Consider the following 22056-nt stretch of genomic DNA (forward strand, 5'->3'; position numbering starts at 1 on the left):
AGGATATGGAGGTGAAATTTTCAGGTTTTTTTTAGGGGGGGGAGGTAAACTGAATCATAACACACCGTCTGCATAATAGTTCTCGAAAGAGCGTAACATCTATATTTAGGAACATTTTGTGTGTGAAATTGAAACTGACAGCATTTGTTGTGGGGAATGTTGAACTAACCAATAGAAAATATTTGCATCCTAATGCTACTGCTTCTACTCATGCTACTAATATTTCTACTGCTGCCACTAAAGCTAAGGCTACAACAATTAATTCTACTGTTACTAAAACTAAGGGTATAAGGGCAAATGCTTCAGGAAATACTTAAACTATATGGAGTAAATCGAAACACACTATCCCCAAGCAGAATGGCATGAGAACATATCAGAAATATTTCAGGAACGGTTGATGGTATTAAGTTGAAATCTTAATCGTGTGTTGAAGGTGATGTTGAAGAAACCAAAGGTGCTATGCGCATACTGCTTCTAATGTTACTACAACTATTACTTCTATGCAATTTAAGAGTTTTAAAATGTAGCTTTCAAGGAATATGTAGATGGATATTGAACTAAATCAAAACAAACTGTGAGCATGTCGATTTTCAAAAAGGGGAGAATCAATATCTCAATATCGTATTACACTATAGTTAGACCTTTAAGGGTAAGTTTCGACGGTTTTAAAGCTAGCCAAAAGGCACTTTGTGTGTACTATTAATACTACCAGTATAGGTACTGTAACTAATGATGCTAAGTGTTCTAATTAAGGTGAAACTTTCAGGGAACATTTAGGGGGGGGGGGTTCAGTTAAATGAAAAAATAGCTAGCAATATCATTGAAAGTTTTCAAGTAGATAATTCGACTGGAAATTAAAATTTCTAGTGCTTTTCCAGTACTGTTCGAGAGTCAAAGGAGATTAGAGGCCAACCAGCCCTCTTCCGATGCCCATTCATTTTCCAAACACATCTAATCAACATTTTGTCGAGCATAGCAGAACGGTCCAGTAACTATGTTTCTAGGGATGTTGGGTATGCCGACCCCCCCCCCCCCTCCCCCCCCAAAAAATATGCAATTGTCCCATTTTGCTTTAAAACTTATGCTTTTAACATCATTATGCTTTAAAAAGGTTACTTTAAAACTAAATCAAGAGGTACTGTGTTCATGGTTGCCAATAAGACACCCAGCAATATATCTAGAAGGATGGGGGGTATTAAGTTGACTTTTGGGGCTGCTACTATTATCACTTCTGCTCTTACGATATAAATAGATCAAAAAATCATAAGTGTATCCATGTTGTCAAAGACCATAGATAGAATATCTTGTAAATGAGGTTTATTTTTATTTTTCTGGTCATCTTGAGGCAGTATTAAATTAAATTAAAAAATATCAGTTGTTTCAAGATTAAAAATTGTTGAAAAAGTTTCTCCAACATACAACCAACAAGCCAAACTATGGGTTTTTATATAAAAAAAAACAAAAAGATATAAAATATCATTTTTTCTAAGAAAGAGACTATGTCAATAAAAAACAAACAAAAATTAATTTAAATTTTCTTCCCCAAAACAAGTTTTCCAAGAAAAATAAAGAGCTCCATTACACCAAAAATGAGCAAAAATAAAGTCAAATAATTTTCTATGCATAAAACTACCGCAAATCACCAACAATGAATAAATGAAACCCCAAACGAACAGAAATTACAATAAATAACTGATTCATACTCCAACTGAGCAAAAATTAACATGATTGGCGGCTGAAAAATCCCATGCCTTCTCAAGACCAAAACATATTTTCCACTTTACTAAAAAAAAAATGGCCGTGAATTTAATTATTCCTTAAGTTATAATATTTTTTGTTTTATAAAGTCAAGATAGTGAAAATATTTAAAATGTATTTTGCTTTCAGTTCTGCTGATGCAAATTGTGAAAGCTTCAGCTTCCAACAGATTGGCAGCTGTTGAGTGGAAGAGCAGTAAGTACAAGCACAGAAGACATGCTATATGATATTTTAGAACTGGATGAGGAATCGTTGAGCATGGACTCTTGGAAAGCTTGCCAACATTCAAACATGGTTGGTACTGACGATTTGAAAACTCATCCAGGTCAAAATACCACAGACAAAGTGTGTGTGGTCTCAGTACTGTTGTTCGACATCAGCTTTCCCATAAAAGTTGACCAGGACGTAAATTACAGAGCAAAGGGTAATGAAGATGAAGACAAAAAAACGCTCCCAAGAAATCTGCAAATTACTCCTGAGCCGGAGATATAGATGTGGCGCTGAATGGCTTTTCTGAAGTTAGCCGTAACACTAAACGAGAAATTTCGGTACATTGTACGAAACGGAAAAAAACAAGGACACACAATGAGAATGGAAATCGCAAAATTCAAAATCACAAGCAGCCAAAAAATTAAGAGAAATGAAAAAGGAAGAAAAGATGATTTTGTAGAATCAATTAAAAGACCATTTGCGGGAAAATTAATTGATGAGCTCAGCAATAGAAGCGTTATCTCTAGACAATCAACTGCTGAAAAACGAAGTCGCTAGACTTACAGAAATCAGTTAAAGTTTTGACCCAAAGAGAAAAACTAATATCTTTAGCAATTCCTTTTTGGCTGAGGAAAGATTAAAATTTTGGGATTCTTTTTATTGGAAAATTATTTGTTGTTAAAATTCTGTTAAGGTTTTTACGGTTTTTGGTACTAAGTCATATTTCAAAATTTGGTAATTAAATTGTTCTTTTTTGCCTATATTTGTTCTTATTTTAAAGTATTCAATAGCCCTTTTCAGGGGGCCAGGTTTTTTTTTGAATATATTCTTTAATAGAAAAATGACAATCATAAAAAACTGCCTAAATCATGTCTCGGTTCCTAAGTGGTCACCCAAAGGGTTGCCACAAGATGGAAAAAATAACTAGATTTAAATTATTTTTTGGTTGATTTAGTGATCTTCTTCAATAACCTATTGACTCATTTGCTGATTTTTTTGGCAGTATAAGAAATCACGAGAAAAAGTGATAAATCACTAGGGGTGGTAACCCTTTTCACCCATCCAAGCACTGACCGTACTCAATGTTGTGTGACTTCCAGGATTTGATGAGACGGGGTACTTTTAATCAAAATTGCCAAAATGCCTAATTTTAGAGTAATGAAGAAAGGGTTTTGTAATATATAAAAAAAACATGTTTATTCATTGTTTTTTAACCTTTTTTCTTTCTGAAGCTAAACAGCAACCCCAAAATTTTTTCACTTATGGGAAACATATATTTCACGAACGAGTGAATGAAGCTTTTCTTATCTCGTCATTTAATTCGATGTTTGTCTGAAAGATGTAGTCTTAAAGTATATCTGTGACAGGGATTTACACACCCGCATGGTTTTGAAAGCCTAGTCATACAGCTGGATATGCACCGTCACGCACTGAATCCTTTATAATGCAATATGAAGGGGCTTATTTGTTATGGATTTGGGTGGTTGATTATTTGCGATGACCTGTGATTTCCTTCCGTACAAGTAGTGGTGATAATAGCGACAGCCATAGACCATGGCGAGGACTTACAGATACAATAGATACAAAACCGCCGGAGCTACATTTTCTAGCTTTAATGTGTTTCTAGGGAGGGATAAGACGGATAATGTTGATTTGAATAGACATTGAATTGAATGGGAATAAAGTTGAAAGGGGCTGGGTTAAACAGGGGTTGTATTAAGTAAGGGTTGTGTTAAAAGTATGGGGGTTGGGCTGAATGTGGGTCCAAGGGAATGGGGGGTCAGATGAATTGGTTCAGAGTTAAACAAAAATTGAATTGAATGGGATTGAACCCAGAAGAGGCGCAGTAGCACGGGAATCACATATAACAAGTAAACATACAACAAAAACTAAAAAAAATCTAAAATAAATACACTAAAACGGGTAATATAATTCTCTTAAAATTAGAAAAATTAATAAAACCTGTAAAGATTGGTACTTTTATATAATTATTCATTAGGGTATAGACTCTCCACGAGCCCCTTTTGGGGACTTAACTTGCCTGGGAATTACTCTCATTATAAAAGCGCTGAAACTATCGATGCTTTGATTTTCGAACACACTTTTTTACGATTCATGGTTCCTGAATCATACGAGAATGTGTCTTGCGTCATCATAATCATTAAAATCATTTGAATAAAGCAAGTCAGCTCTTTCCTTCTTATACAATACTGACCAGATTTCATTACGATCATTAAGTTTCAAAATTAACTTAACGTAGTAGCTAGCGTGCTCATCGTTATCATATACACCAAACATTCATTTTTTTGGGTTTTACACTTAAATCCTCGGTATTAGAAATACCTTGCTTAGTCATGCTATCAATAGATTCATTTCCAAAAATTCCGTTTTGGGCTTGGATCCAATCAAAGACAAAAGTTTGTCTTTTCAAACAATGTCCAAATTTTTCTTTTCAATGTATATCTTGCTATGACGGTCATTATGAAGATTAGTGTCATCTTTATGTTCGATACGGTATTAACAAATAGATAGCGCCCTTAGCAAAAAAAATTAAAACCAGATTTCATGGTTTACTTTGTCAAAAATAATGAAGGAAAATGTACTAAATCCATGGATATTTTTGTCAAAATGTGTTCCTGAAAATAAGACTGCTATTGATTGGTTAGTAAAAAAATCACAAGTAAATGAGGCCTAAAGAATTCTCCTCTTTTCTATAGGCCTGTGACATTTTTAGGCATATGGCATTGTCAATACTGCTGCTTTTTCGTTACACAGAAAGCGATTTACTGTTTTCGGGTAAAATTCTACTTTAGCTATCTGGAAAAGGGGTTAGGCCAGGGAAATGACACTTTCAGGGATGGGTCTACAGGCTGAAGTATGTCCCAGGAAGGTATTTTGAAGTAGCCTACCTATCTCTACTCCTACTTCTAGAGGGTCCTGACCTTTAAAAATCAGTATGTTATAAAAGTGGAACCTTACCAGATATATCTGCTACTTAAATGATGTACCCTACACCTAAATTGTTTTTAGCTTTATAACTTTTCTCAATCCCAATTTATAAGGTTTTAAGGATATGCAAACACATTTCCCTAAGTTTTGAAAAAAAAGCAAAAAAACATTGATATGGCTTAAAATTTTTGGTAAAATTCTAGTTTAGTGACTTCTTGCTATCTCAGAAAGGGGTTAGGCTAGGAAAATGAAACTTTCAGGGATAGGTCTAAAGGCTAAAGTATGTCATGGGAAGGTATTTTGAAGTACCCACCTCTACTCCTTCTCCCTGTAGAGAGCCCTGAAATTTGTCTACATGCCACCTCTACTCCTTCTCCCTGTAGAGAGCCCTGAAATTTGGTCTATACCTATTGAAATTTTGTCAAAACAACATCTTACCTTAATTTTCAGTTACCAGTTGCTTTTTCTCTGCTTTTAGATCTGAAAATGTAATTCCTGTTATTTAAGTAGAATTCTAAGCCATATGAATGTTTTTTTTTTCAAAATTTAGGAAATGTATTTTTATATCTTTAAAACTTTACAAATTGGGATTGAGCAATGTTGTGAAGCTGAAACAATTTTGTTGTACTTCATTCAAGCAGAAGATCTATTTTGCAAGGTTTCACTTTTGTAACATATTTTTAAAGGTCAGAGCCTCCAGAAGGAGAAGGAGTAGAGGTGGCTACTTCAAAATACTTTCCTGGGACATACTTTAGCCTTTAAACACATCCCTGAAAGTTTCATTTTCCTAACCTAACCCCTTTCCAAGATAGCCAAAAGTCAATAAATTAGGATCTTACCAAATTTTTCTCAAATAACAGGAATTCCATTTTCAGAATTAAAGTCAGAGAAAAGAAACTGACAACTCAAAATTAAGGTAAAATGTTGTTTTGTCAAAATTTCAATAGGTATGGACCTGTTGTGACAACAAATTTCAGGACCCTCTAGAGAGAGAAGGAGTAGAGGTAGGCACTTCAACATACTATCCCAGACATACCTTAGTCTGTAGACTCATTCCTGAAACTTCCAAGAATTAAATTTCTCTGCATGTTCAATCTCTACTACCTCCTGGTTTTGTTATCCCTGCATAATTATTCTCAATTCAAAGGAAACAATATAATAACAAAAGTTAATAATCTACAATTTGACTATCCCTTCAACACTCTTGTCTTCTATTGTGTCTCCCAAATTCTTCTTCCACTCCTAGTTGTTAAGAAACAGACAAGTTAAGCACCCAGCTCAATCCTAACATTAAGTTTATCTCCATGTGGGTGGTTAGAGTAGTTTATAAGTCTAAGTTTTATTCAGTACATAAGGAAACATGCTAAGAAAAAAATTCTTACTTCATAATATGTAGAATAATCCTAGTTAACATATTTTGCAGGGGGAAAACCATTACCTTCACTATTTTCCTTGTTATTTCAATTCTCTAAGTCTTCAAAATTGTTTATAAGCACACATACATGCCATCTAACTAATATAACCTAACTTAACCTAATTTATCAGTATTTGTCAATTAATGTGTTTTTGATAGATGAACTGATGGTGATTCACTACAGATATAGATTATTTTAAACAGAAAATGCTGGGGGGTGAAATTTCACCCTCCCCTGCAACTACTGTTAACTAGGATTATTCTGCATATTATGAAGTAAGAATTGTTTTCTTAACATGTTTCCTTATGTGCTGGACAAACCCTACTTACACTATGGTTAGAGGGTGTATCTCTAGAAAGGAAGGCAGATAGGCTGTTGTTTCTAGCAGTTTGTAGTTGGTCTGATGGTAATGTCATAGGTGCTGAGCCAGGAACATATATGTCTCTGTTTTAATATCTGAATCTGCTTCTGAAATATTGCTACTGTATTTTCTTATAAATTCCAATGGTGACCACTAATATGCTTAATAACATTAGTATTGTTTGTTATTTGAAGAGTCTACTACATATGAGTGGGAGAATATTCATTTTGCATATAATTGCAAACTGCCAAGTCCCATGTTCTGTTTGCCTTCTGACTACCTGTGCTACATTCAAGGGACTTTAAGTCTTATTGTGAGCATTATAATAATGTTTTGATTTCCTTTTAACTTTCAAATCTGAGGCTAAGAATTCAGAACTGGGGGAAACTCTAAAAGTAAAATAGCATATGATTCAGGAGATTGTATGTCTGTGCTCCTCTTCATCAGTAATTGTGCTGGTGAATAAAGTTGTTGACTGGGTTTGTATCTATGTTCAAGCAATGCTAACTGAATGTAAGTTTTTGCAAATTGCAGCTTTAATCATACTTTTAGTAGTTACAACAGCTTTCTTAGCCAATTCATAGAACTCTGGCTTATCTGGGCTAAAGGTAGTGTTTTGGGTGCCCTACTCACTTAAAAATTCATAGAAACTCCCAGAGGCAGGCTGGGATCCATTTCTGGACTGTGAATATAAGGAATACCAAGACAAGGAAAGAACATTCTTTGCTCTGTTATGTATAGTTGTCTAGTTTTCAATTGACTTCAAATTAGAAGCTTTAGTAGTCAATTGTGACAAGGAGTTGTTTTTCATAAAAGTAGAATAAGTAAATACTCATATGCTCCCTTGGGGTGTTTGGTAACTAATTTTGTAAGCATGATTCTTTATATTATTATTTTCTTTTAGACATAACAGGCATTGAATTTCTCTTATATAGTTCACCTGATCAAGTAGGCTCTGACCAAAAGACAACACCCTTGCTCACCATTTAGTTCTGTTTTTTTTTTTTGTTTTCAAAACCCACTTAAGAAGTATAGACACTGTTAGAATGTGAAGGTGCATAGTTTCTGTAACAACAAAGCCAATTTTGAAAAAATATGGCTTTTACTGTTTGTTTTTATGGCACTTGGTATTAACCAAGTGACATATAGCAATCACAAATTCTGTTGGTCTGTCTGTCCTGGTTTTGCTACTTTAGGCACTTTCAGGTAAGCTAGGACAATGAAATATGGCAGGTGTATGAGGGACTGGACCATATTAAATTAGAAATAGTCGTTTCGCGATTTGACCATCTGGGGGTGGGGGGCTGGTTAATTTGGAAAAAATAGAAAAATGATGCATTTTTAACTTACAAATGGGTGATGGGATCTTAATGAAATTTGATGTTTGGAAGGAAATCGTGTCTCAGAGCTCTTATTTTAAATCCCGACCAGATCCGGTGACATTGGGAGTTGGGGGGACCTAAAATCTTGGAAAATGCTTAGAATGGAGGGATTGGGATGAAACTTGGTGGGGAAAATAAGCAGAAGTCCTAGATACATGACTGACATAACCGGAACGGATCTGCTCTGTTTGGGGGAGTTTTTTTTTTTTTTTTTTTGGGGGGGGGGGTAATTCAGAAAATTGGAAAAAATGAGGTATTTTTGACTTACAAAGAAGTGATCAGATCTTAATGAAAATTGAAGTTTGGGAGAATATTGTGTCTCAGAGCTCTTATTTTAAATCCCAACTGGATCTGGTGACATTGGGGGGAAATGAGGGGGGAACCTAAACGCTTAGAGTTTAGGGATTGGGATGAAACGTGGTGGGAAAAATAAGCGCAAGTCCTAGATACATGATTGACCAGAACGGATCTGCTCTCTTTGGGGGAGTTGTGGGGACAGTTAATTCTGAAAAACTAGAAAAATGAGGTATTTTTAACTTACAAAGGAGTGATTGGATCTTAATGAAATTTGATTTTTGAAGGCTATTGTGTCTTAGAACTCTTATTTTAAATCCCGACCGGATCTGGTGACATTGGGGGGAGTTCAGGGGGGACCTAAAATCTCAGAAAATGCTTAGAGTGGAGGGATTGGGATAAAACTTGGTGGTGAAAATAATTATAAGTCCTAGATACGTGATTGAAATAACCGTAAAGTATCCGCTCGCTTTGGGGGAGTTGGGGGAGGAGGGTTAATTCTGAAAAATTAAAAAAATGAAGTATTTTTAACTTACAAAGGAGTAATCGGATCTTAATGAAATTTGATGTTGAAAAGGATATCGTGTCTCAGAGCTCTTATCTTAAATCCCAACCGGATCCAGTGGAGGGGAAGTTGGGGGGGGGCCTAAAATCTTGGAAAATGCTTAGAGTGGAGGGATTGGAATGGTGGGAAAAATAAGCACAAGTCCTAGATACGGGATTGACATAACCAGAACGGATGTGCTCACTTTGAGGGAGTTGGGGGGAGGGTTGATTCTAAAAAATTAGAAAAAATGAGGTATTTTTGACTTACGAAAGAGTGATTGTATCTTAATGAAATTTCATGTTTAGAAGGATATCGAAACTCAGATATCTTATTTTAAATCCCAACCGGATCCAGTGTCATTAGGGGGGGGATTTGGAAAACGCTTAAAGCGGAGAGATCAGAATGAAACTTGGTGGAAAGAATAAGCACAAGTCCAAGATAGGTGACTGACATAACCGGACCGGATCCGCTCTCTTTGGTGGAGTTGGGGGGGGGGGAGTAATTTGGAAAAAATAGAAAAAATGAGGTATTTGTAACTTACGAATGGATGATCAGATCTTAATGAAATTTGATATTTAGAAGGAACTCTTGTCTCAGAGCTCTTATTTGAAATCCTGACAAGATCTTTTGACATTGGGGCAGTTGGATAGGGAAACCGGAAATCTTGGAAAAAGCTTATAAATGTCGTGATTGACGTAACCGGACTGGATCCGCTCTCTTTGGTGGAGTTCGGTGTTGGGGTTCAGTGCTTTGACAAGTTTGGTGCTTCTGGACGTGTTAGGACGATGAAAATTGGTAGGCGTTTCAGGGAGCTGCAAAAATTGACTTGATAAAGTCTTTTTCTCCGATTCGACCATCTGGGGGGCTAAAGGGAGAGGAAAAATTAGAAAAATTGTGGTATTTTTAACTTACGAGTGGGTGATCGGATCTTAGTGAATTTTAATATTTAGAAGGACCTCGTGACTCAGAGTTCTTATTTTTAATCCCGACCGTTACTAAGCCTCCGATTTTCCTTTTAAATCAATCTATTGATTCTTAGAATTTTGCTAGAGCTCATACCATATGAGCTCTTGGCTTTTGGCTCTTCCAACCTCGTCACAAGTGCCATAGGAGCTCTTCGCTCTTGTTTTATTCTTTTTTGTTTCATTGCATCCATTTTTAGTAACTTTATGCAAAGCTTTTAGTTGTTCATCATTTCAAGTTCCTCATTTTAACTTGGTAATTTTCTTGCAGCTGTTTAAGAGTAGCTTCATAATCAGGTGAAATGCCTCACTTCCTTTTGAAGTGAGGCATTTCCAGAGATGACATGAAGGCATGGATGGGCATCTGGGATAAGTATTTCTGAGCCTGCAAGATAAGTGATAGGATGGTCATATAGCTGAATATGTAAAATTGTCACTGAAGCCTAGGGGAGCATTTGACGATTGGTTGATCAAAGAACAACTATTTTTTTTTTTTTTGGGGGGGGGGGTATGGATTCTCCTAAGCTTCATTTGGAGGCTTCTATTTGCAGTTCAGTAAAAACTGCAATGGTGTTGAAAATTGATTTCTTCAACTTGTGAAGTATTTATTATGACCAGGAGCCTGCAAAAATATATTGTCCTTCACCAAAGGTCTTAGTGGCTTGTTTAGGATGGACAGGCTTGGAATATATGATGACAAGTAGTTTAACATACCAAGGATGTTTTATAGTTACATGATTTGGAGCAGGAATTTCATAGATGGCTTCTATTTTTACTGGTTCTAGAGGAACTCTCTCTCTCTAGATAAGGTACAGCCAGAATAATGGATAGATGTTTGCCTTAGATTGCATTTATCCTTGTTCAATTTGACTCCTTTTTATTTAGGCCTACAAAGCGCTTTTCAAAGATTGTCATGATGATCTTTTATGATTTATCTGAAATATTCTTATCATCAACAATAAATAAGAGTTAATGTACACCTGAGAAAACTTCCTCAATATGCCTATGGAACTTGTCTTTGGCAGAAAATAGTCCAAATGCAGTCTGTTTTAATTTAGCCTATATCATCCAGTGGCGACACCTTTTATGCTACAAAAGTGGTGTAATAGGTGATAAGAGAAAGTGTGGTAATTATGGAGGCATTAACTTGGTTTATGTAGGTAGCAAATTACTTGGTATAATGATACTTTTTAGATTTTAAGAAACTTCAGATAAAGTGTTAAGAGAAGGAACAAAATGGCGTTCTTGTTACTCTCTCCCTAATTAGACCTTAATTTCTTGGAGACCTGGGATGTTTTGTCTATTATTATTGTTATTTTGTTTGATTTTTTTTTATAATGAAGCTGTATTGTAGCTGGTTTACCCAGATTAATAGTTACACAGGATTCTGGGTCTGCAAAATCTGATTCATGTATGTTTTCTAAGATTGATTATTGCAGTTAGGTTGAGCTTGTCAACATACTGCTTAATATTTTTTATGGTTGGACACCAATATCTATTTTGAAGTGTACTTGCTGCTGGCAATCTGTACACAGGAAAGCTTATGGTTCTTCTTCACTATTATTTAACAAGACACTACTTATCAATATGTTGAAATTCCTTGCAAGGCTCTTAATTTCAATGGGGTGTAGCATGTCCATGCGGACACACCTTGAAGCTTTTTGAGTTTGGACTTCTGTATTGTAACATAGACCTCAGATTTGTCATCAACACACAAAAAACCTAAGATATATACGAGTTTTGATCATGTTTGTGTTTACATTAAACAATCCTTGGTGATAAGTTGAAAGTGATACAACATGTATTTGTATAGTACAGCATTAACCCTATATTTGTAATCAGTAAACTCAGAAAGCCTTGAATATGAATTTTGGTGGAATCCAAAGCCATTCATGGAATATGAACTTAATATGCTTTGATTTTGGTCATTTATGCTGTAACATTAATAATTTTAATGATCAATGGTTTAATTTGTAATCTTTTAGTACTATTCCTTAAATATTATGTGGTTATAATTTTACAATGTGTAGAGGTACAATGTGTCTATTCACAATATGTGAAATTCAAGATCCTTGGAAAGTGGGGTGGGCATGGGCTCAAGTGCTTCACTTTAAATTCATGTTTTGCACTGCATGTATTTTTCCTGATACGGGTGGCGATTATTTTCTCAAAGTGAGCGTAAACAGATCCGTTCAGCATTTTTGCGGTTTTGCAAATATTTTCTATGTATACCCATTTGGATACAAAACAGTTACATTTCTAGGCGCTATGGAGTATTTGAAATATGTGAAAAAATGGATGTACTCGCCACCAAATTCCAAGAGCGTTGCAACATAATTGTTGATTTTCCTCTTGGGTGCATTCTGAACTAAATATATATCGCTAGTGTTTGACCTATAGTTCATGTTTTTTCTCTTTTTGTGTTGTTACGTGAGTTTTTTTGCTTTTCTTTTTTCTTTCTTCCATAACTCCTCTGTGCTGCATTTTTTTGTACATAGGGTGTCAATAAATTATTATTATTATTATTATTATTATTATTATTATTATTATTATTATTATTTAAGGCTTGGAAATATCATATGGATTGGAAAATCCTTATTTGACTTTGACTTCAACAATATGTAACATGTTCTCCATTTTTTATAGCCTCTGTTGTACACTGACCATTATGTGGCTTGGGGCACTTAATCTTGAGCTCCAAATGTTGCAAGGCCTCCTGAAGCACATTCTTAGACATTCAATAGTTGTGATTAAAATTGCAATCTGCCAATTTTGGTCTGTGCCTTATGATGACTGGAGGGGGAGGCTGGTATGTAGGACCTTGAAGAGGTTTCAGGGTACATTTAAATTGGTTTTGGTCGCCCCGTAAAAGGGCTATACAATTTCAGTTTGTAATCCAAAGATCCCTCCCCTGAGTTTCTATGATGATTCATACTAAATGTTGAACTTGCAAGGAAAAAAAAGAAGATAAATGAGGGGTTCACTGCTCTCTACTAAGTCAGTGCTATGATCTGTATTGCTTTTTTTCAATATTTGGTGCTGATGTAAGCAGTGAAGCTGAACCTTAATTTGATAAATTATGTAATTTTTTCAGAAAAATGTTACAGAAACATCACTTGTATCAATAGGAGCCCTTGAATGTGTATCTTATAATTATCCAAACATTGATTTTATACTTATATATATTTAGGATACTGGCAAACTTTCAAATAAAGGGTGGTGGACAAATAAAAAAGAAAATATATGACAAAGAAACAAGTAGTTTGTAATGTGGCACAAGCTTTGGGTTTGTGTCTCCGCCCACAATCAAGATTAGGCTATTATGATTGTACGCATATTTTTTGGGATTCTTTCATAATTCAGCTGTTATCTTTTTTTATTTTTTTCTCAAATTTGAACCCCCTTCTTCGAGACAAATCCTTGTTTACATGTCACAGGTGAAGCAGCAGAAAGTAAAGTAAAAAAAAATCCCACAAAAAAAACGTTTTTTGCGCTTCATCATAAGAAAATACAGATTTAAAAGCTAAGCATTTTATTTAATAAAGCCAAATTGTGACATAATTTTATATGATTTAACTTTCAATTATATAATAATTAGAAATTGTGATATAATTTTTGACTATTTTAGCTGTCAATGTGGACTCCTTGCATATGGATCAAAGCAGCTAGTAATTATCGTTGATACAAAGTCTTTATGCCGTATTCAATCGCTTCATTGTCATCTATCTTTAGTTTGTCAGGTAATTAGTTGTGTTATTTATATTTATGGAAAGCTACATCTCTCTCCCCACCCCCTCTCTCTTCCTTTATAAGAAAGCTAATTCCAAAGTTGACTTGTAAAGCTCCTCTATAAAGACTAGGACTGGTCAAGGTGATGTGTTACATGAAGTCCATGACATTTGAACAATATTTTAGGAAGTAATGGATAATTGAAAGCTATACATTAAGTCCTCTAGGTAGTCATTAAGCTTCAGGGATATTTGAGGTGTTACTTGAAACTACAATTTTTTGGCATTTGTAGACCCAATCCTCTCCAAAAATGTCCAAATCAAATCATTGATGAAAGATATGCTTTAATAATTGAAATAGGTCAGCATATGAAAAAATTGTCAAAAATTGTGGATTATTAAAAACACAAAAGAACAAAACTTGGCAAAAATCGGTGCAAATAACATTGTGACTTGGAATGAACTGGTGTCAGTTGCACAACTTTCACTGCTACTTCTCTGGTGAGTTATGATCTTAGAGGGACAAAGGGAGGCAGGAAGAAGTTTTTGTAGATGGGATGGAGGAGGAGGGCTGAGCCAAATTTCATGCATAATTTCTCACCATGCATATAAAGGGGTCAAGTTTAAAGGCTTTTGTGCTAATAAATACGGGAAACTTCCGTAAATGATTTGTTGTGGTCTCTTCTGAATCCGTTCAATTTCTTCACTTGCTTCTTTTGTTAGAGTGAAACACCAAACAAAACATGTATATTATAAAAGTGGGCAGATAAACATGCATACATTTGATTTAGTTTATTCTTAGGTATACAGAATTCCTTTAAGGTTTTCTGCATTTGAATATCACCGTTTGCCTTTTCTTTTACATTTTACCATTTACCATTTTACCATACATTTACCATTTATTTACCATTTTAAATTTACCATACATTTGGTAAATTTACATTTTATTATGGTAAAAACAAGTTATGGTAAGTTATGGTAAATTATGGTAATTACAAATTATGGTAAATTTACATTTACCATACATTTACTATTTTACATATCACCGTTTGCATTTCTTTTACATTTTACCATTATTTAGTATTTTCATGTCAAATAAGGTCAGAAAAGTTCATCTAACGCCCAATAAGTCTTTGGCTGTGTACTGTTTAAGATTCAGAGGGTCTTCATCTCCAACTCCATGGGTATATTTCTTAAATACTGGTATGCATCTTGGTTCAGATTAACTTATAAACTATACTTTCCACACTCAATAGTGGGGAATCTAAGCATAGAGAACTAAATACTTTTATTTTGCTTGGAAAGCTTTGTATATTAACATAGAAAAACAACTACTGAATGATTTTCGACTATTCAACAGACAATACAAGAATATTTGAAAGAAGCCTTTTAACTATGCCAAGGATTTGTCATGGCTCACATTTCTATTTTGGCTCTGACGGATTTTAGGGATATTTTTATAATTAATCCTGTTAAATTCCCTCGTTTGACTAAACTTATCTAATCAGGTCTGTTTGTGTGCCAAAGTGATCATCTTAACGTGGCCAGTTTGGTGAATAAAGCTGAGTGCAGAGATACTCCAGCAGTATTTCACTGAGGGAGAATGATTGTTTTTCTTAAAGTCCACTAACTGTGATTTTACATATTTGACATGATATGGAGCAAACGGAAAATTTTTACTGCGATTTCAGATTAGGATGCTGCCATTGTTCACCTTCTACTCGCAGCTGACAGAAGCCGTGAGTTTAATTTAAAATCAAAATTAAATTAAAAATTAATATGATTTAAGTTAATTTTTTTTAGTTAAGTTTTAAAAATTTAGAAGATAAATTTAAATATAATTAAAAATTAATTTATTAAAGTTTAATTATAATCTTCAATTTAGAAATCAAAACCTTAAAAATTAATTGAAAAAATTACGAGAATGTGTCTTGCGTCATCATAATCATTAAAATCATTTGAATAAAGCAAGTCAGCTCTTTCCTTCTTATACAATACTGACCAGATTTCATTACGATCATTAAGTTTCAAAATTAACTTAACGTAGTAGCTAGCGTGCTCATCGTTATCATATACACCAAACATTCATTTTTTGTGGGTTTTACACTTAAATCCTCGGTATTAGAAATACCTTGCTTAGTCATGCTATCAATAGATTCATTTCCAAAAATTCCGTTTTGGGCTTGGATCCAATCCAAGACAAAAGTTTGTCTTTTCAAACAATGTCCAAATTTTTCTTTTCAATGTATATCTTGCTATAACGGTCATTTTACATTTACCATACATTTGGTAAATTTACATTTTATTATGGTAAAAACAAATTATGGTAATTACAAATTATAGTAAATTTACATTTACCATACATTTACCATTTTACATATCACCGTTTGCATTTCTTTTACATTTACATTTACAATGGCAATGGCTTGCATTGCCATTTAAATATACAATGGCTTGTGCATTCCAATCCTCCCAATTGCTGATTTTTAACAGCAAATTCCCAGTATTTTCATAAAAATGAGATTCAACCAATCAATCAATCATTTTATTAATACTTAAAAAAGCTATTACCAACATAAAGCAGTTACTAGACCCAAGAAGCTTGGCTTGTAGTATGCCACACAATATCAAACAGTTCGTGGTAACAAACTGTAGTAAGGAGCGACCCGGCTCAATAGTAACCAAAACTCTAAAAAATAAAATTTTAATACCAATAGTTACATCAAAAGAATCGCATTTTAATGCTGATTTTAAATATATAAGTTTCATCAAGATTAGTCTTACCTATCAAAAGTTACGAGCCTGAGAATATTTGCCTCATTTTAGAAAATAAGGGGAAACACCCCCTGAAAGTCATACAATCTTAACGAAAATCCCACCATCAGATTCAGCGTATCAGAGAACCTTATTGTAGAAGTTTCAAGCTCCTATCTACAAAAATATGAAATTTTGCATTTTTTTGCCAGAAGACAGATCATGGATGCATGTTTATTTGTTTTTTTTTTTGTGTTTTTTTTGTTTGTTTTTTTTCCCAGGGGTGATCGTATCGACTCAGTGGTCCTAGAATGTCGCGAAAGGGCTCATTCTATCAGAAATTAAAAGTTCTAGTGCCCTTTTTAAGTGACCAAAAAATTGGAGGGCACCTAGGTCATTATCCCACGCTCATTTTCCCCAAAAGTCAACGGATAAAAATTCTGAGATAGCCATTTTATTCACCATAGTCGAAAAACCTAATAAATACGCCTTTGGGGACGACTTACTCCCCCACAGTCCCCGTGGGAGGGGCTGCAAGTTACAAACTTTGACCTGTATTTACATATAGTAATGGTTACTGGGAAATGTACAGACGTTTTCAGGGGGATTTTTTGGTTTAGGGGAGAGAGTTGAGTGGGGAGGGGGGTTACGTGGAAGGATATTTCCATGGAGGAACTTCTCATGAGGGAAGAGAATTTCAATGAAGGGAACGTAGGATTTTTTAGCATTATTTGAAAAATAAAACAATGAAAAAATAAATATCACAAGTTATTTCTACTGAAAGTAAGGAGCAGCATTAAAACTTACAACGAACAAAAATTATTACGCATATGAGATGTTTACCTCCTCGTAATACCATACTCTTTACGCTAAAGTATTTTTAGTAATTTCAACTATTTATTCTATGGCCTTTGTGATTCAGGGGTCATTCTTAAGGAATTGGGACAAAATTTCAGCTTTAGTGTAAATAGTGAGGTACCGATGAGGGGTGAACCCCCCTAATATACGCAATAAAAACATACGAATATAGAAGTTCGTTACGTAAGTTATTTCGTAAGTTACATATATTTTTTACCAATGAAAACGTTCGTAAAAAATTAAAGTTCTAGTTGCCTTTTTAAGTAATAAAAAAAATTGGAGGGCAACTAGGCCTCCTCCTTCGCTCCTTTTTTCAAAATCTTCCGATTAATCGCAATTAATTAATATGTAAATTTCGTTTTAATTATTTATGTGCGGAGAGCCAAGATCAAAACGTGCATTAATTCAAACGTCCAGAAATTCAATAAAAAACAAGTTTTTTTAAATGAAAGTAAGGAGCAACATTAAAACTTAAAACGAACAAAAATTACTCCTTATATGATGTTTCTTACTGTTTTAAAAAGTAGAGTTAAGAGAAAGAGTTAAACTTTAGCGTAAAGAGCGAGGCGTTAAGGAGAAAAAGCCCCTTTCATGCTAATAGCATCCTAAATATTTCATCCTAAATAGCTCGCTCTTTACGCTAAAGTATTTTTAGTAATTTCAACTATTTATTCTACAGCCTTTGTGATTCAGGGGTCAGTCTTAAAGAATTGGGACAAAATTAAAGCTTTAGAGTAAAGAGTGAGGTATTACCGAGGGGGCAAACCCCTCATATATATGATAAACATATACGAATATAGAAGTTCGTTACGTAAGTCAATTTGTAAGTTTTGTATTTTTTTACTAATAAAAACGTTCGTTAAAAATTAAAAATTCTACTTTTTAAGTAACTGAAAAATAGGTGGGAGACTAGGCCTCCTCTCCCACCCTTTTTCTCAAAATCGTCTGATCAAGACTAAGAGAAAGCCATTTAGCAAAAAAAAAGTTAATGCGCAAATTTCGTTTTAATTATTCATTTGCGGAGAGCCAAAATAAAAACATCCATTAATTCAAAAACGTTCAGAAATTAAATAAAAAAAACAAGTTTTTTTAACTGAAAGTAAGGAGCGGCATTAAAACTTAAAACGAACAGAAATTACTCCATGTATGAAAGGGGCTGTTCCTCCCTCAACGTCCCGCTCTTTACGCTATAGGTATTTAATGTTTAATAAAGTAGAATTGAGAGAAAGAGTAAAACTTTAGCGTAAAGAGCGGGACGTTGAGGGAGGAACAGCCCCTCCCATGCACGGAGTAATACACGGAGTAATGGAGTAATAGAGTGGAGTAGCAAATTCTCCTTCAATATAACTTGTCTATATTAACAGGTAAAAATTGTAATAACAATAACTTAGCTATAAAAGAATTTGATTTGGCCAATCTTTGATCCGGGGGTAATCTTTTAGCTGGATCTACTATCCTTAGAAATTGTTTTTACAGCCCAGTGGTAGGGCGCTTAATCATTCCGTGGTAGAGCGCAAATTTTTTGGGGATGAAGATGAGTATAAGACATTTCTTTAGGAGGAGGAAGGCTTATTGTCTACACAAAAGTTGGCATTTCAAGAGGCCAGAACGAATACTGAAGCACACATGGAGCTTATTTTTTTTATAGGTACCCTAGTGCAGACACATACAACACCCACGTGGGGAGGGGGTGGGCGATTTTTTTTTATAGGGGAGTGGTTTCTATTTATAAGTGAACTTTTCTGTAAGAGGTACTCGTTGCAACACTATTGGTGGATTCTCTCCCACCACGCCTGTTTAAAGGTATGTCTTTAACTTTTTTATAGGTGAAATGGCCAAAGTCCTGTGTGAACGATCATCAAATTCTTCTTGCATCTGCTGATAGTTCGGGGCTGATTGTTGTATGGGATGTAGCCAAAGGGACCCCGATTCATCAATTTTCGGAGAAGACGCAATCTATTCTGGGTGAATAAAACAAATTTTTTTTAGCCTTTTATGTTTTTAATTTGAGTAGGTACGTATGAGCATGTGACCTGTGATTGATAATGATTTTGTTGATTACTTGTTTATTTAAGATCAGGTTTAAAATATAGCTGAATATTTCTATTTTCCGTAAGGCGCAGATTCATATTCCTCCACCGCTCTTCTCGACAAACCAATCCCACGTGCCAAAATCATTTTCTTGTTCAAAAACTTCTCACTCTTTTATGCTCAGCCAGGTATAATACAATTTGTTGCGGAGGGAGAGGGTGCATTATCCAGATCGTCACTCTTTGTCTGAATCGGCAACAGAGGGAACGCTACGACGTCCCTATAATGAACATGTTTCTGGATTTCGTCTCTGCTTTCGACTCTGTAACCCTTGAAAACCTCTGGCGAATCATGATAGAAGATGGTAAGCCGGTTGAATTTATAGAGCTGCTGAAGACCTACTATGAGCATTGCAAATCGACTGTAAGAGTGTTGGGTGAAGAGACTCAGCCCTTCTATTGTCCCCCATTTCGTTTTACTACTGTATAGATTGGGTTCTGGAAAGAGCACTCTTGACTTTTGATGGTGTCATTATGGAATTGGGCATTAACCTGTCTGACCTGGACTACACGAATGACATCGTTGCTCTTGCTGCTGATCCAGCAACTGTCCAAGCAATGGTAAATTAGATAGCATATTTTCCTCAGCTACTGGATGTAAAGATCAATGCGGTCAAAGTTAAGGTCATGGACCTAAATATACAGTCAGATTATCAGCTTGTGCTTTACAGACAGGAATTGGAAAACACTGATAGCTTCACTCATATTGGCTCGCTAATAGACTGTCGTGGAGACTGTAATCTTGACGTACAGAACAGAACCAACAAAGTCCAAATCCATTCTCTCAACTCCGCCGCCATTTGTTGAACCGATGGAAGGTCAGTTTAAAGACACAGATTTTCGTCTATAAAGCGGCCGTTAGATCTGTTCTCTTATATGCAGTTGAGACTTGGCCACTGAAGGTGCTTCATCTCCATAATATGTCTTTGACCACTGCTATTTACGAAAAATATTGAGGATCCGATACTCCGATAGAATCTGAATTGCTGATAAGCTTCATCTCTGCTGTAATATTCAGCCCATAACCACGATAGTCAAACAGAAAAGACTGCGTTTGCTTGGCCATGTCCTGAAAAGACCTAATGACCGCAACATCAAGCAAGTGCTTCTAGCTGCTCCTATGTTAGATTAGTGCAGACATCCCGATGGTCAGTTGAAGAACTGGTGGACAACTGTCAAAACCATTGGTGGATTTCGGAAGTTAGGAAGAAAGTGGGAGAGCTGCTGACTTCGGTTTGCTGAAGAGCTGGCACAAGATCGCAAGAAATGGAAGTCAACCACACGGAGTCTTTCACTACTTGCCGGGTGAGGCGTTCACTTCTGGTCCCGCAGCGAGTAAGTAATACAATTAATTAAAAGATATTTTCTACACGATAAACTTTGATGTTAATATTTATAAGCAGAAGCAATAAAGTCATATAACGAGGTAAATTTAAAACAAACAGAAGTTACCTCAAGCAAGGGTGAGGCTGCCGGCCCCTTAAATGTTCTAAAGAATAGTCTGTCATTTGTGCTTTACTGAAAAGGTTTATATTTTGAACAGCGGTTCTTCTTTAAAATATGAAGAAAAAAAAAAGAAAATAGCAGTCCATGAATGGGATGAGACGAAGCCATAAGAAAGAATTTAACAGAAATTGGGATTTTATGTTAGGGAGTAAAGAGGGAAGTCTTGCATAGATTAGGGCGGAGGAGGAGTGTCTGAAGCTGTGCTGGTCTCAAGCAGTTTAATAGTAGTATTATAATGAGAAAAATAACACTTTCCATTATCTATTTTATTTAAGCAAAACGGGACTCGTGTTAAAAATCGGGACCTGGGGCTCAAAGGGATTCAATTCTTGGTTTCTATAAATATGGGAATCTATTTTTCAAGGTGTTATATATGTATGGTAATTTGATCTTTAATTGAAACATGTTTATTTTAGACTTATTTAATTCCATTTTTTTTCCACAGACTAGAAATATTTTTTTTCAGGATCTTTCTATTATTTGCTGTATCTTTGCTTGATTTGGCTTGAGCTTTCTGTCTTTGGTACAGAAAGAGGGGTTTTCTAGAGGGGTGTATGAGTTTCAAACTTGGAAGAATTTAATTTTAAGCAGGGAACGGTAGGGTGAGGGGGGTTCTGATGTTCAGACTAATTTCCAATATCAGAGGAGAAAAATTTTTGAAGTTCTTTTTTTATTTAGGAATTTAAGATTTTTGCATGTTTTCTTTAACTGCAAAAAAATCTAATAAGTAACTAATTTTATTTGTTTTCTTCCTGCATCTCCCTTAAAAACATGCTATTCCTTGCTCTTACCCTAGATATAAGTAGATGCTCAACCAGGAGAAATTTGTGCTTATCAGGGCAATTCAGTTGCCAACTTTAGTCAAATTAAAGGCTTTATCAAGTAATTAATGGGGATATGAAAAATTTAGTTTTCATTGGACACCTAGGCAATTTTTCAGGTAATTTTCATACGCAACAGCAACGGCGCTGGAAGATGGGAGTGATTGTTGGATTTCCTTTCAGTTGTTTTCTTTTCATTTCTTTCGGTTTATAGTTTTTGTTTGTAGTAAGAGAAGTTTAGCTCACTAACACATAATAGCATTTCTTTGCTTGTCTTCACTGGCTGAGAAATTTTTTCTTGCTTAGTTTGGTCATAAATGCTTGTTGGCCACAATTGCCGTTTTGTTAGCCATGATGACTATATAACTTGTTTGCTTTAATCTGCCAGTTTACAATCTTATTGTGTAAGTAATCTCATTTT

General features: G+C 35.0%; 1 protein-coding gene across 1 annotated transcript in view; it reads left to right on the forward strand.

Moving 5' to 3' along the window:
- Positions 1-4508: 4508 nt before the first annotated feature.
- Positions 4509-22056, forward strand: part of LOC136024816 (WD repeat-containing protein 11-like) — a gene marked incomplete in the record, with an annotated part of 191926 nt that continues 174378 nt past the window's right edge. The window contains 3 exon segments of the mRNA XM_065700296.1: positions 4509-4629; positions 13507-13618; positions 19045-19183. Coding sequence (XP_065556368.1) covers positions 4556-4629; positions 13507-13618; positions 19045-19183 — 325 coding nt within the window.

The sequence above is a fragment of the Artemia franciscana genome, chromosome 3, assembly GCF_032884065.1.
Source record: "Artemia franciscana chromosome 3, ASM3288406v1, whole genome shotgun sequence".
Taxonomy (NCBI): Eukaryota; Metazoa; Arthropoda; class Branchiopoda; order Anostraca; family Artemiidae; genus Artemia; species Artemia franciscana.